A 13,830-nucleotide genomic window follows, 5' to 3' on the forward strand; every position below is an offset into this window, starting at 1 on the left:
GGAATCATGTAAACAGGCCCTTAGAGGATATATAGTATGTCCAAAAATCTATTTTTTGTAATACGTCATGTGTAATGGTTACGTCACATCACGTGACAATTACATATTGATGTCAAAACAGGCGCCATCTTGGATCCGCCATCTTGGATTTCATAATTTTCATAATTAAAACGTCAGAAAATCGCCCAAAATTACTAAAAAAAAGTACTCAAAATAAATAAAACGTTGCAAAAAACTAAAAAGGTGAAAATAATTGCATTAATGTTAACATAATTTCATTAATAGAACACAAAAATTACAAATTTTGGAAAAGAAAAATATGCCCTTGACGACGAATTTGTAACACAAAGATCCGAAGAAAAGGTCAATTTCACGTTTTGTTGGAACTACATGGAAATAGACTCTATCCTCTTAATTCTCACACGGGCTCATAGAGAGGGGATATGGGATCTGTACTTGCAAGTTTCCGCCCGATGTCGCCATATAAAGGGAAACTTCCTTTTCAAATGGAATGCAAGTAAATTCAGCCAGGTCAGTGCTGATCACAGTCTTGAATGGCTAAATGGGATAGGGAAAAGAGGAGGAGGGATCGTGGACATATCCAAGAAGTAATCAGCATTGAGTAGAGCGGCACTGTTCTATAATGCCCTGTCACAGATTGCTGATATTACACACACAATGTTTGGATTGAGCCAAGAAGTTTTCCCGCAACAAGTCTACTCCTGGTAAGAAAGATTGGGGCAAGAAGGATGAATCTTTATTGCTCGCCATCCTTAAGTAATTAAAAGTATTTTCGCCACCAGAAAATCAAACCTGACTTTATAGCATTGCCACGAACGATCTGTCGCTGTTAAATACCAAAGAGCTTGGTCAAAAAAGCAAAAACAGGTGAGGGAATTTGTGGTGCAAAAGGTTGGAAACTGTGTCTTGACAGGAGCAAGATGAATCGTCAAAGATGAAATTCTGGGACACGATGCACAAGAATAACGCTCCAACTTTCGATAACTTAAAAGCCTTATCATTGCCTATAAAGCTGGTTGTTCAGTACTTTTATTTCTTCTAAGATATATTTGAAGCAAAAACACCGCCAATATGAATACGTATAAGGCAAAGATGTAAATGACTATTTCCTAATAGCGAAACGTCCAAGGAATGTGTTCGTATTTTTTAAATGAAACCGTTCCTTTTTAATTTTTATAGACCCAACGAAGATTCCATAACGGTAAAGGTATAGATCTCAGTTGTTTCCTTAACCTTTAGCCACAGTTGAACAGCCTACTGAAAGTCGACAGTATTTATTATATTTTTCATTCAGCATTTCAATTATCCTGTCGCTGTGTAGTTAAATGGCAAGCTATCTGTGGCGTCATGTAATGACGCCACAGGTTGTCTGGAATGCTTTCTGTGGCCTATTCTAAAAAAAGGCAGGAACTAGGTTGGAGGCAATTTATTTGGTATAAAAAGATGCAAATATAGTGCATATGGCTTAGAACCTATTTTTATCCACAAAGTTAACCCTATCCAGACCGGTAGGGGAAGGTGGGAGGGGGAAGTAACCGCGCTAACTTTGAACGCTTATAACTTTTTCAAGATTTAACCGAACGCTGCCAACTATGCGAGTTTATCTAAAATTTATCTGGGAATAATTTGGTAGGATAGGTTGTTGTTTGGGGGAACTTGACATTACAATGGCAATGGCATTTTGACAGGAATGTTTTCCAAAATTGTGATTTTTGTGTTCTATTAATGAAATTAATAGAACACAAAATCTTTTTAGGTTTTTTGTTTTGCACCGTTTCATTTATTTTGAGTACTTTTCAGTAATTTTGGGCGATTTTCTGACGTTTTGGAAAAAAATTTGAAATTCAAGATGGCGGATCCAAGATGGCGCCTGTTTTGACATTATGATGTAATTGTCACGTGATGTGACGTAATCATTCCACGTGACGTATAACAAAAGATAAATTTTTGGACAAACTATATATCCTCTAAGTTTCATTGTGATTGCTTTAATATTCTGGAAGTTACGGTTAGGGTTAACGGTGCAATGACGTCATTTTAGGTGCCTTTTTTGTGACGTCATTTTCAGACTGAAGATCGCAAAAGAATTTTTGGTAACAAGCATTTTCGTTTTCAGCAGGTCAAATTACTTAAGAAAAATCCTGTTACCGACTTTTACTAAAAAATGCGTCATAACTTTCAAATTTTATGAAAGTCGTCTAGTCTATGTTTGTTTCCTAGCCATCTGATTAGCGTTATTCTCAATACCCGTCGCAAGACATTTGTTTACTGCGCTTTTCAATAACACTGGAAAGTTCAAAACCTAAATAATGACTGCGTTTATCGCTGCCGTCAATCATAATTACGACCACAACGTTTCAGAACCTTGGAAAAAAAAAGAAAATAAATGGAAATCTACTAATCACAACCCACGAACGCGACCTTTTGAACGCGTTAAAGTGAACTTCTGTTTCCTGAGAGGTGCGCCAAGATGATTAACGCCAGCGAAATACGCAGCTGTTGATTGCGCTGAGTTCTCATGTTGTTAAATAACAGCCCTCTAAGAGGTCATGTGGTTACCGATATTTCAACAGACTTGTGTTTACAGTCGAACTGAGGAAATTGTGAATAGCTAAAATGGTTCTGGAATGTTCATAGTGTAGTAGTGATGAAAGAAGTCCCCCCACTCCCGCCTTCATCAATTATTTTACAAGAAATCAGATCGACAAAAATATGTTAAAGATTTTCTGAGAGATTTTTGGTGAACGTAGTTGTCGTAGGCTTTCTTGCAAACAAATAACAGATATTGATGTTGGCGGGTCTAAATGTGTTTTTGGTTTACCTCTGGTCCTAATAAGGGGGAAAACATATTAAAGGCAACGGGTCGTTATGACCCTTTTCTGCAAAATATAACTATCTCCTTATACTCAGAGATAAATTCAGATATTGATTCCAAGCAATATAAATATAAATAACACTTCACTGCATTCAGACCATGTGCGTTCGTACTGTACGTAGTACACAACTCTTACTTCGATTTCGATCGATTCATCGGTTGTATTTCGCAGTTGACGATCAAGATCAATAGACATTCTATTATTACTTCCTTCTTGTCGTGTAGGCCACATTCAAATTTGCGGGGGGATTGGGTAATAACCTTTTCACGCATTCTACTAAAATTTTGTAGCAATCGGACGAAGAATAAATTTCGAGGTGAACTATTTACACAGTGGAGGCTACTATCCAATCAGGAGAACGCTCGCAACCACAAAGTAAATAAGTTTGACCGAAGGCATGTTCTTCATATATCGGAAAGATAATAATCAGCAAGACCAAAAAATATTGAGATTCCTTACAAATACAAATATCCGACGACTGCAATGGTTTTAGGTTTGATTAAAGCGATGTATTGGAAAAAAACTAGAGTAAGCTCTTTTAGCGTTTAATTGTAAAGTAAACATTCTAGCTATATTCTAAAACGGAAGAAAACTTCCACCAATCAGAGTGTTTGCAACGCAAACAAAAGCGCGATGACATGGCATATCCGCCGTGTTTGCTCGCACGGAAGGGCTAGCGTGCCCCGAAAACGGGCAAGTTGATTGAAGAGAAGGGCATATATGCAGGAGAGTTACAAAGTTCTTTTCAATTCATGTAACAGATTTATGTATAAATGTGTATAGGAAAATTCACGGCATCTTCGACGTCACAAGCCGCGCGAATACACGCAAAATTGCGTGGGTTCTCGCGTGGACGTATCCGGAGTTGCGTGATCAGTGTCACGTGAATCGCGAAAACATTCGAGTCGGCACGAAAAGTTCAGAACGAAAAAGAAGACAGTCAAGTTCTGTTAAAACATCAAAATTCGTGTAGACAGTTTCGTATAGCAAGCTGTGCAACTGCCATGTCGAACAACATTTATCTCCTTGAAGTAAATTTTTGAAATAGCTGCTTGTTGGTAATTTTTTAAGCCATCGTTCCTGAAGAAACGATATTTAAAGGACAGTACGGGAAAGAGTTTTATGCATGGCCAGAAGTTATCAGGTAAATCCTCATGCCGTTTCAGGTACGCTTTCGTTCTTCCTTCGTGCTTCGGAAAATATTACTTCGAAGCAATACCAACGTGCAAAGCATTTTGTTCCAACTACGTTCGGCCTCGTGGACGTGGCAATCATCATATTCCAAATACGTTCGCCCATATGCACGTGCCAAGCATCATGCTCCAACTACGTTCGGCCATTTCCACGTGGCAATCATCATATTCCAACTACGTTCGCCCATATGCACGTGCCAAGCATCATGTTCCAAGTACGTTCGCCAGCGGTTCATCAAAGTAGTCGATTGTCGATCGTGGACAGTTCAAACGCGCCATAATGATTGTGAAAGTGGCTTTTTTTTATCGGAATCCTCATATATAACTAAATCCTAACAATTCATCACCGTATCCTTCTAAAGATTAGTGTTGTAATCGTAAAAAGCTACCAGGGGATCTTGAGAAATCCTCGTACCCTTTCGGTACGCTCTCGTTCTTACTTCGTGCTTCGGAAAGTCTTACTTACACTTACACTTACACTTACTTACCTAGATGGTAGCATAATGGTTACCTTGGTAACCACAAAAAGCAGTAGTTTCATTAGCAACCTTTGTGGCATCCCAGGTGTTAGTGTATGGGATCCCATACATTAACAACTGAGTTCCAAAATCTCCGCTGAAAACAGCGGGAATAAGGAGCTTATAGCCTCTCAAAACTTGGCCTTAAAAAAATTTCAGGCTAAATGGAAGCTTTTCTTGAATAGCAATCAATCTTTATATATCAACGACTAGGTGCTGTCTGTAAGTGAATTCCTCGTAAATATAGATATAGAAAATAATTGTGTAAATAATTGTGTAATTAGAGGATGCTGGAAGTCTTTTAGTGCCAGCGTAAGTAGAATATCATACTGTAACACCTCAGAATATAACTTTGTAAATGGGATATAATATCGTAAATTTGTATTGTAATTAGTGTAGGCAGAGCCCGTTAGTTGTGTAAGTGTTGTAATTATTGTATTGTTGTAATTATTGTGTGTTTGTAATAATAATAATAATAATAAAGGAGGAAAAAAAGTGTATGCATGTGGTAGGCGAGATGTTTTATTTACATGTATAAAAATAAATTAGTAAGTAAAACCATATGTCACTTTTGGAGTTCTGTTAAGGTTTACTTTGATGAAGTAAATTTGCCGGGTTCGCTTATCTGCTTTAGCGTGTGGGGCCCAGTGCTGTTAAGTCAAAATCCATTCTGATATTACATGGTGCGAGAAGCCATTTCCAATGAAAAAAAAAAAAAGCTTAAAGGTGTCACAGTCTCCGATAGGCGTTTTCCAGAATAGTGATTGTATGTTTTTGGGCCAGGAGTTGAAAGGATAAAATAAATTGCCGTTAATGAGGTGGAAGAGTTGTAAACGTTGGTGGGAAAGTTGCTGTCTGTTGGATATGAGAATTGTAAAATTGTAAAGTGGATTTTTCAGTAGATTCTTCAGTGTCCATGTTATGAATAGAGTTGTTGTATCTGGTATTAGAATAATATGAGAAAAAGTGTAATAAATTTTGGGCCATGTGTAGGTACTCTAATTCGGGAGGAAAAATATATGGAAACATTTTTAGATTAGTTTGGGTAAAAATGAAATAAAATAAATATATTTTATGGCATTGATTTTGGGTTTGGGGGCAGGGGAAAAAACTTTTCTTGGGTTGGTTTAGGGATTAGTCTTAGACTGTAAGTTACAGTAAAGGGAATATTCTTTGTGGTTAGTTTCAGGTTACAGAGGAGTGGAAAAGTCTTTTAAGGTCGGGGTAAGGTGTAAGAGCTAGGTAGGCAATGGTCAATAGGGGTGAGGTTTATAGGGATAAACCTCATTGTTAAGTAAGATGCAGTTGGTAGAAAGTTAAGAGTCTTAAAATTCTATATTCGTTTTAAAAGTCTGTTTAATTACATGTGCGTAGGTTAATCATATTTGGTTGTAATTATGATGTTAACGGAAAGACGCAGTTATGCAATCAAAAGCTTGCTTACTAATTATATGAAAGCATAAACCTCTCATTCCCGCTCTGCATTGATACTCCTGTGCCTGCTTCACAAACGTTACCCAAGAAAGGATGAGGTTAAAGACTTTGTGCGTTATAAAATTATTAACTGAACGTTTGCCAGACTCCTCATCAACAAACATGGTCACAAGTGTCTTTTATTTTAAAAATAACAAACAAACAGACAAAAAACGGACTGAACACACATTTTGCCCCTCCCCACCCCTATACAATGTTGACGAAAACATTGAAAGGGGGACGGGGTATTGATACTTGTTTGACAGTTATTACATCATAATTTCAGGTTTTTACAAGTTTTTCAACAGAAAATGTCAAGAGAAAATAATTTTCTCTTGAAAATGTTCATGGTTGTAGACTTTGTAACAAAATTGTAAACGTAAATAGCACAAGCACCATATTGGAGCTTTTTGATCTGACGCAGGGCTAATGTTCGTTGTTGTGTCCGCTAAACTGAAATGTAGCAGCGATAAATTTGTATGTGATTCACAATTTAACAAGACCGTTTTTATCGGATTCTTAGCTCTGAGTATTTACCGAGCAGAATATAGCCATATTATAGTTTTGCCGACGACAATAGTCGCTGTGCTCATGTCAATTCGCAAATATTGACACATTTTCCGTTTTTAGCGGAATCGGTGTCATCGTCCGACGGTACGTTTCTGGATTTCGTTTGTCAATGTTGTGGTTTAAATTTATCTTTGGTTTAAAATTTTTCTAACCAGTTTGATTTTTAGTTTTCATTGTCTCAAATTCATTATCATAATCTTAAACAAAGGGAAATAAAAATGAAACTGGTTTGAAAAATTTTAAACCAAAGAAAAAATTGAACCACAACATCAATATCTGCAATCGTTCGCTTTAGTTGCGCCTTTAACCCACAACGATGAGGTTTATACTTCATCTGTTGAATATTGTTCGAAATGACCGGAATAGAAGGCCTGTAATTAGTAAGTTTGAATTAAACCACGAAGGCTACGATTGCTCTCACTCAAACGGTTAAATCTGACATCACACGTGGATAGTTCGCCATCTGGCGACTCGCTGCTTAGTGGTATCCAAGCACGTGATTAACTTCTGCTAAGTGACTACTGTATTGATTAAAGCCAGCTCGTATCATCGGAGCCGAGGTTTTGCTTTCTGCCTTATTTCTTCAGAAATAAAGCCCGCAGTTCTAACCGCAGTTCCACAAACAACTCATTGAAAAGTTCTACTTACAACCTTAGAGGCGCAGATTTCCACATTCCCAGATTTAATACTGTCACCTATGGGAAACACTCGCTAAGATATAGCGGACCTATGCTGTTAATCGACTCCCAACTAACTTAAAAGACTTACCGTCTCTGCAATCTTTTAAAAGACAGATCACTTTAACTAACCTTTCACTAAAAATTGAACATGAATGCGAGAACTGCGTTTTATGTAGTACATGATTTACTAAATTGTTAAAATTATTTGCAAATTTGAAATTATCTGTTTTTATCAATTTTAAGTCTTTTTATTATTATTACTTTTATTTATTTTATGTGTCCCCTATTAGTAGAGACTGTTTTCACTCTCGGCTAGAATTGTACTGACACATTAATTAAGTTGTTGATTGATTGATTGATTGATTGACTGACGGAAGGCAAAGGACCAACGAAAGAGGTGTAAACGAGGAAGACTAGGAACGAAAACTCGTCCTCGGCCTTAATCTTCGGACTGCGGGTTAAGGCTGCGGGCTGTGGGGCTTTCGTTCCTAGTTTTTCCCATTCACTTTTCTCTCGTCGGTCCCTAGCAGCGGAATTACATGCAGAGAAGGCTAGCGCAGTTCGTAGTTTCCACGGCCAAACGGGTAATTGTGCAATAACAAATTCAGTGATCGAATGATAAAACAATTATATATATTAAAATCAGATTTTCCCATTGTCAGTGTCTCGCAAATCAATAATTGACCTCCTCGCCACCGACAAATCACGTTCATTTGCTCAAACTTCTCCAATATTTTCATCAACTAGTATCCTGTTTCACCTATTAGTTTTTAAAGCAACCGTGCAAACGTAAGACACGAGGAAGGACGAGCAAGTCTAGTGGACTGGGGAGAGAAAGTGCATGTTCGTCTCCAGTCAGTTATCGTTTTTCCATTTCGCCTTATTCAATCTCGCATTTATTGCACAGAGAGTTGAACAACCTCACCTCATTTTGACGTCAGCAAAGCTATAGGGATTTGATTGACCATTTAACATTCTCTCTTTTCGCGGTTACAAAACTGACGTTGTTTTTGTGAAATCTTAAATGCACCCCTTCAGGCAATTGTTTTGTTCCCAAGACAGTGATGAGTCGGCGATGTAGTCCCTTTTGTAAAAGCTCCAACTAATAACGTTTAATTACTTCGTAACTAGAAATTTTCAAATAGTATGATTGTCCAAAATCAAAGCACTCAGCAGGTTACGTTCTTGCATTGATAACATGAAATGGTTGAACAGCATTGTTATTAAGATTTGATTTGCTACAAGCAGACAGCGGAAAGAAGCATTCTGTTTTCTTGAAAACCGAAATAACGTCTTGAAGAAATAGTATTTTGCAAAATCTAAGTTAGCGACAGCTTAGTATATAATCCCTTTCTGTCAATAACGTTACACAGTCAAAAGAAATAAATTGTACTTGCAAGTTTTAAATAGTTTAATTGTCTAAAAAAAGAGCTCACAACAAACTACGATCATGCATTTATAAACATTAGATGGATGAACAACTTCAGGATAATTAAAAACATTTCTGAAATTTGATTGGCCCCTAGCAGACATTTGTGACGTTAATTCATTCCATTTTCTCAGAAACTAAAATATCGTGAGGTGTTTGTGTTTTACAAGCTTTACGGAGCGACGCCTAGCGATGGAGTCCCTTTTGGAAAACCTTAAACAACATCTTACTTGCTCGATTTGTCTCGATATCTACAACGAGCCCAAAACTATATCGTGTCTTCACACATTTTGCTGTGAGTGTCTGTCGAATCATGCAAGAGCAAGCCACAGAAAAGGAAATTTTTATTGTCCGGAATGCCAAGCTCTAATCGATTTACCCGAAGGAAACCGCTTCAAAAGTTTGCCAAACAGTTTTTTCCACAACAGTCTGTTGGGTCTCCTTGCTGTTCAACGGAGTGGCGATGGAAGTAACATTACTTGTTCCCAATGTCGAAAGAACAACTCCCAGATGTACTATTGTTTTGACTGTGGACGATTTATGTGCCCAGACTGTAACAACTCACACGAAATGTTAAAGGATTTGTTCGAAGGGCACAAAGTCACGCCAGTGAATGAGTTTAAGACAGAAGATTACGAAGCTTTGCTGAAGCGACAGCCATTTTGCTCGCAGCAGTTCCACGAGAAAGAAATCACGAGATTCTTCTGTTTTTCGTGTCAAGCTTGTGTTTGCCAAATTTGCATTGTCACGGATCACCGGAATCACGAGATTGTTTTACTCAACAAAGCAGCCCATGACGAGAAACCCAACATCATGTCGGGCGCTGAAATGATCGAGGAAAAGATTAACGAGCTTAGTGAAGTGATTCGACGATTTGAAGAAACTATTTCTAAGCTAGAAAGAAATGTCGCAACCGCTAAACTTGGAGTCTCGCAAGCTGCTGAACAAATGATCGCAGAGATTCGAGAGTGCGAGCGGGAGGCGATTGTATCACTCGAGACTACACGCGTGACGAGACTCAAGAGAATTGACTCGGCTATGCAGGAAGCGCAGTCCCTGGTCAAACAAATGAAACAAGCGGTTGAGTTTGCTAAAAATCTGGCAGAGAGAAGCTCAAGCTCGGATATCATGCGGAACAAGGAAACTTTGAAAGAGAGATGTGAAGTGCTGCGTGCGGTTGAAGTTCCTAAACATGACGAGACTTCATTTATCAAGTTTACCGCGGCTTTCATTGAGTTTTCATTGGGTTTTATTGAGACCACTGAAAGGAAGGCAGACGCAAATCGATCAACGCTTGAAGGACTGGATCAAAATCTTCAGGCTGGCGTAGAAGCAGAGTTTACGTTATGCCTCAAAACATCTGAAGGGGAGCTGAGTAACCAGCCTGATCTCAAAGATCAAGTTCAAGCTCTTATAGAACCCGCAAAAGATGTAACAGATGTGATGGTTAGCGAGAAAGAAGACGGTAATCTCCTTCTGAAATTTACTCCGAAAATACCGGGCGCCTACAGCATTGAAGTGAAGATCAATGGCGATAAACTTCCAACCTGTCCTTTTACCATGCAGGTGAAAGAACGTGAACTTGTTGTAGTCGGTGAGTTGGACTTAAAATTCTTGCAAGGAGACGTGCCCCAAGGGTTACATGGAATCGCTGTTAACACGGAAGGCAAGATAGTTGTGACAGATTACAATGGACACTGTGTTTATGTGTTCGATAATGAAGGCAACTGTTTAAAGAAAATTGACAGCCAAGGATCAAATTCTGAACAATTTAAGCACCCAACTGGCGGTGTATTTTTAAATGACACCGAGATTCTGGTTGCAGATCAACTGAATAATAGAGTACAACACATAAATATCCAGACAGGAACTGTTGTGAAAAGCTTTGGAAAACGTGGTGAAAGAAAAGGAGAGTTTGAGAATCCAGTTGATGTTTGTTTGGATGATGAAGGACACATTGTTGTAACCGAGTGCGGTAATCATAGGATACATGTGTTGTCAAAGGAAGGAGAAACTGTTTCCATATTTGGAGAGAGTGGCCCTGAGAAACTCAGCAAACCAACTAGCTGTATTCCTTACAAAAACCTGTTTCTCGTATCTGATAGAGACGATAAATATAACTGTATTAAAGCTTACGATCAGTCAGGCATTTTTTTGTACAAGTTTGGAAAACAAGGAGATTCACCCGGAGAATTTGACTGGCCGTGGGGTATGCTTGTAGACAGGTCCAATAATCTTCTTGTATGTGATAGGTACAATGACCGAGTTCAGCAATTTTCTTTAGACGGTCGCTTCACAGGCACAACTATCGATGATTTACAATGTCCTGTTGGAATAGCAACAGCACCAGATGGACGTATTCTCGTGACTAGCTTTGTAGATAACAAAGTATTCATATTGAAGTAGATGTTTAAGTTGTCCGTATTTGTAGTCTTTTCTTGGTTTGCAACCACGTGACAAGGCGGCCATGTTGGATGACAAAACAATGAAAGATGTTTTTGCGGAATTTGCATAATAAAAGAGTTTAGTTCCCAACGGAGGAGAACGCTTTGTTCCTGTCATCCAACATGGCTGCTGTGACGTCAGCTGCAAACCAGCAATAGCCCTGTTGTGAAATGCGTGGTCTCTGCGGTGACACTATTGTTCATTTTATTGTCTTGAAGTTTCATACATTCATCACCATAATCTAAACCTTGGATTACATGAGTAGCTGTTGTATGAAGTCATGTTTCTATATGGCGATATATAACCAAATAATAATGGGGACCAATGTAGTAAATAGCATGATAATCATAATATTGTATTTTTTACGTTTGGAAAAGACAGACTCATGTAGTACACATGTTTAAAAGATCAATTATTTGAATTTTTGTTACCTTCCGTGCTGCTTTACAAAACCGATATAGAAATTTCTTGCGGTTTGAGTAGTTTGATATCTGTGAAATAAGAAATATATATTCATATTTATTTTACCAGAAAAGTTTCGAAGCTCTGTTGTCTGCTAAATCCATCAAAATTGTCACGGCAGGCAATTTAATATTTCAGTGTATTTTTGAAAGATGATTTTTTTTGTAGTATCAATTTGCGATGTTTAATGTATTATAAAAACCTTTTTGAATATTGAGTTGGGTAATTACATTTTTTTGGCTGCTGTAGAAAAAGCTGTTATTATTTGTCAACTTCTAAGAAGACTTTGATGTGTTAGCTGACAATCTGACTTTTAATGACAAAACTGTTTTAGTAATATTTAATAAACCCTTTTTAAATTACTCATACTAACTTTTTTACCTTCTCTGTTCCCTTATTAAACTTGAAAGCAAACACTTTAACTTGGGTGAGTGAACGAGTTGTACAGGCGAGATTGTTGTTTCCATGATTTAAGTCTTAGTTGTGCTCTTTCTTTCGTATTTTTCTTCGCAGTAAGAAAGAGAAAGGATAATGACGATTTAGGGTGAACCATGCATGATTCAATTAAATTCGAGCAACTCAATTTTCCTTCTCCTTTCATTCAAGAAAGCAACTTTTCCTAGAGCTGCCTAGAGGCCGCCTTTTACAGTTTTGCCGAATTTGGATGATTAGATTTTTATATATTATTTTTATATTGATATTTTATACAGTTTTAATATTATCAATTGTCACTTTTTGTATCTTTTAATCATGTGTCCCCAAATTAGTAAGGGATTCTTCCCTAGCTATGTGGTTTTTGACACTTAAATAATGTTTTTCATTCATTCATTCAATTTGCATATGAAATAAAAAGTGTTCTTTTTGTTTTCTAGCCGTATGATAAGCGTTATTCTTAATTCGCGTCTCGAGGCATTTGTTTACTGTACCTTTCAGTAACACGCAAACTTTGAAAACCAAAACTTAACTAACGATTTCGTTTATGGCTGCCATCAATCATAATTACGACCACAGCGTTAACAAACCTTGAAAAAAAGAGAGAAACAAACAAAATATATGGAAAACAACCAATCACGTGCACAACCAACGGACGTGACCTTTGAACACGTTTAAGTGAATTTCTGTTTTTTTTCCGAGGTGCGCCAAGATGATTAACGGCAGCAAAATACGCAACTGTTGATGGCGGCGAGTTCTCACGTTATCGGAAAGGCGCAGTTATGCAATCAAAAGCTCGCTTAATAATTGTATGAAAGCATAAACCTTCACTTACCGCCCTATATTGATACTCCTGCGCCTGTTACACAAACGTTATCCAAGAGAGGAGGACTTAGTGACTTTTAGAATACGTTTGCCAGACTCCTCATCTATAACCATGAAAAGCGTCTCTTTAAAAAAAAAACTTAACCAAACAAACAAACAAACAAACAAAAAAACAATTAAACATTTTGCGCCTCTTCACCCCTAAACAACGTTGACGAAAACATTGAAAGAGGACGGGGTACTGACACTTATTTGACACTTATCACATCACAATTTCAGGTTTTTACATTTTTTTCAACAGAATATGTTCATGATTGTAGACTTTGTAACAGATTGTACACGTAAATAGCACAAGCACCATTTTTTTTTTTATTTGCAGAAACTCACGTTACAAACAGTAAAAGAAAAAAAAAACGAACAAACAAACAAATAACACTAACAATACCTACACTACATACAAAATCTATACTGTGTATATATATATATATATATATATATATATATATATATATATATATATATATAAAAAACTTAACAATACTACTAGTCCTATCATATTGAGTCCATGAGGATTATATTGGCTATATGAATTCGTTTACGTTCGTTTACTAACAGTCCTTACTAATAGACCTAAAGGTGTTGTCGAATTGTGCCATAGTTTTATAAAGTCTATTATACATATATATATATATATATATAAAAAAAAAAAAAACATTCATTGAATTCGTTCATTGGATTCGTTTACTAACAGACTTTGCTAACAGACTTTACTGACAGACCTAAAGGAGCATAAAACTGCAATGCGATATAGGACAATTTTATAAAGCCGTATTATACATGAAAACTTATAATACACTACAGATAAACTACAACACAGTTAAATAAATTAAGGATTGACATTAACAA

The 13,830-nt window shown here is 37.1% G+C and overlaps 1 protein-coding gene and 1 pseudogene across 2 annotated transcripts in view; both read left to right on the forward strand.

The window, feature by feature from the left end:
• The window catches only part of LOC144630336 (E3 ubiquitin-protein ligase TRIM45-like), a 48,310-nt pseudogene extending 36,303 nt beyond the window's left edge, over window positions 1-12,007 (forward strand). The window contains exon 2 of the transcript XR_013566506.1: window positions 11,468-12,007. The product of XR_013566506.1 is annotated as an E3 ubiquitin-protein ligase TRIM45-like (transcript). The remainder of the gene's footprint in view (window positions 1-11,467) is intronic.
• On the forward strand, window positions 8,857-11,469 carry LOC144630335 (E3 ubiquitin-protein ligase TRIM45-like). Its single transcript, XM_078488691.1, has one exon. The coding sequence runs from the start codon at window positions 8,953-8,955 to the stop codon at window positions 11,164-11,166; it is 2,214 nt and encodes a 737-aa protein (XP_078344817.1). The 5' UTR covers window positions 8,857-8,952; the 3' UTR covers window positions 11,167-11,469.
• Window positions 12,008-13,830: the final 1,823 nt, after the last annotated feature.

This window comes from Oculina patagonica, chromosome 11 (assembly GCF_052425735.1).
Source record: "Oculina patagonica isolate OP01 chromosome 11, crgOcupat, whole genome shotgun sequence".
Lineage (NCBI taxonomy): Eukaryota > Metazoa > Cnidaria > Anthozoa > Scleractinia > Oculinidae > Oculina > Oculina patagonica.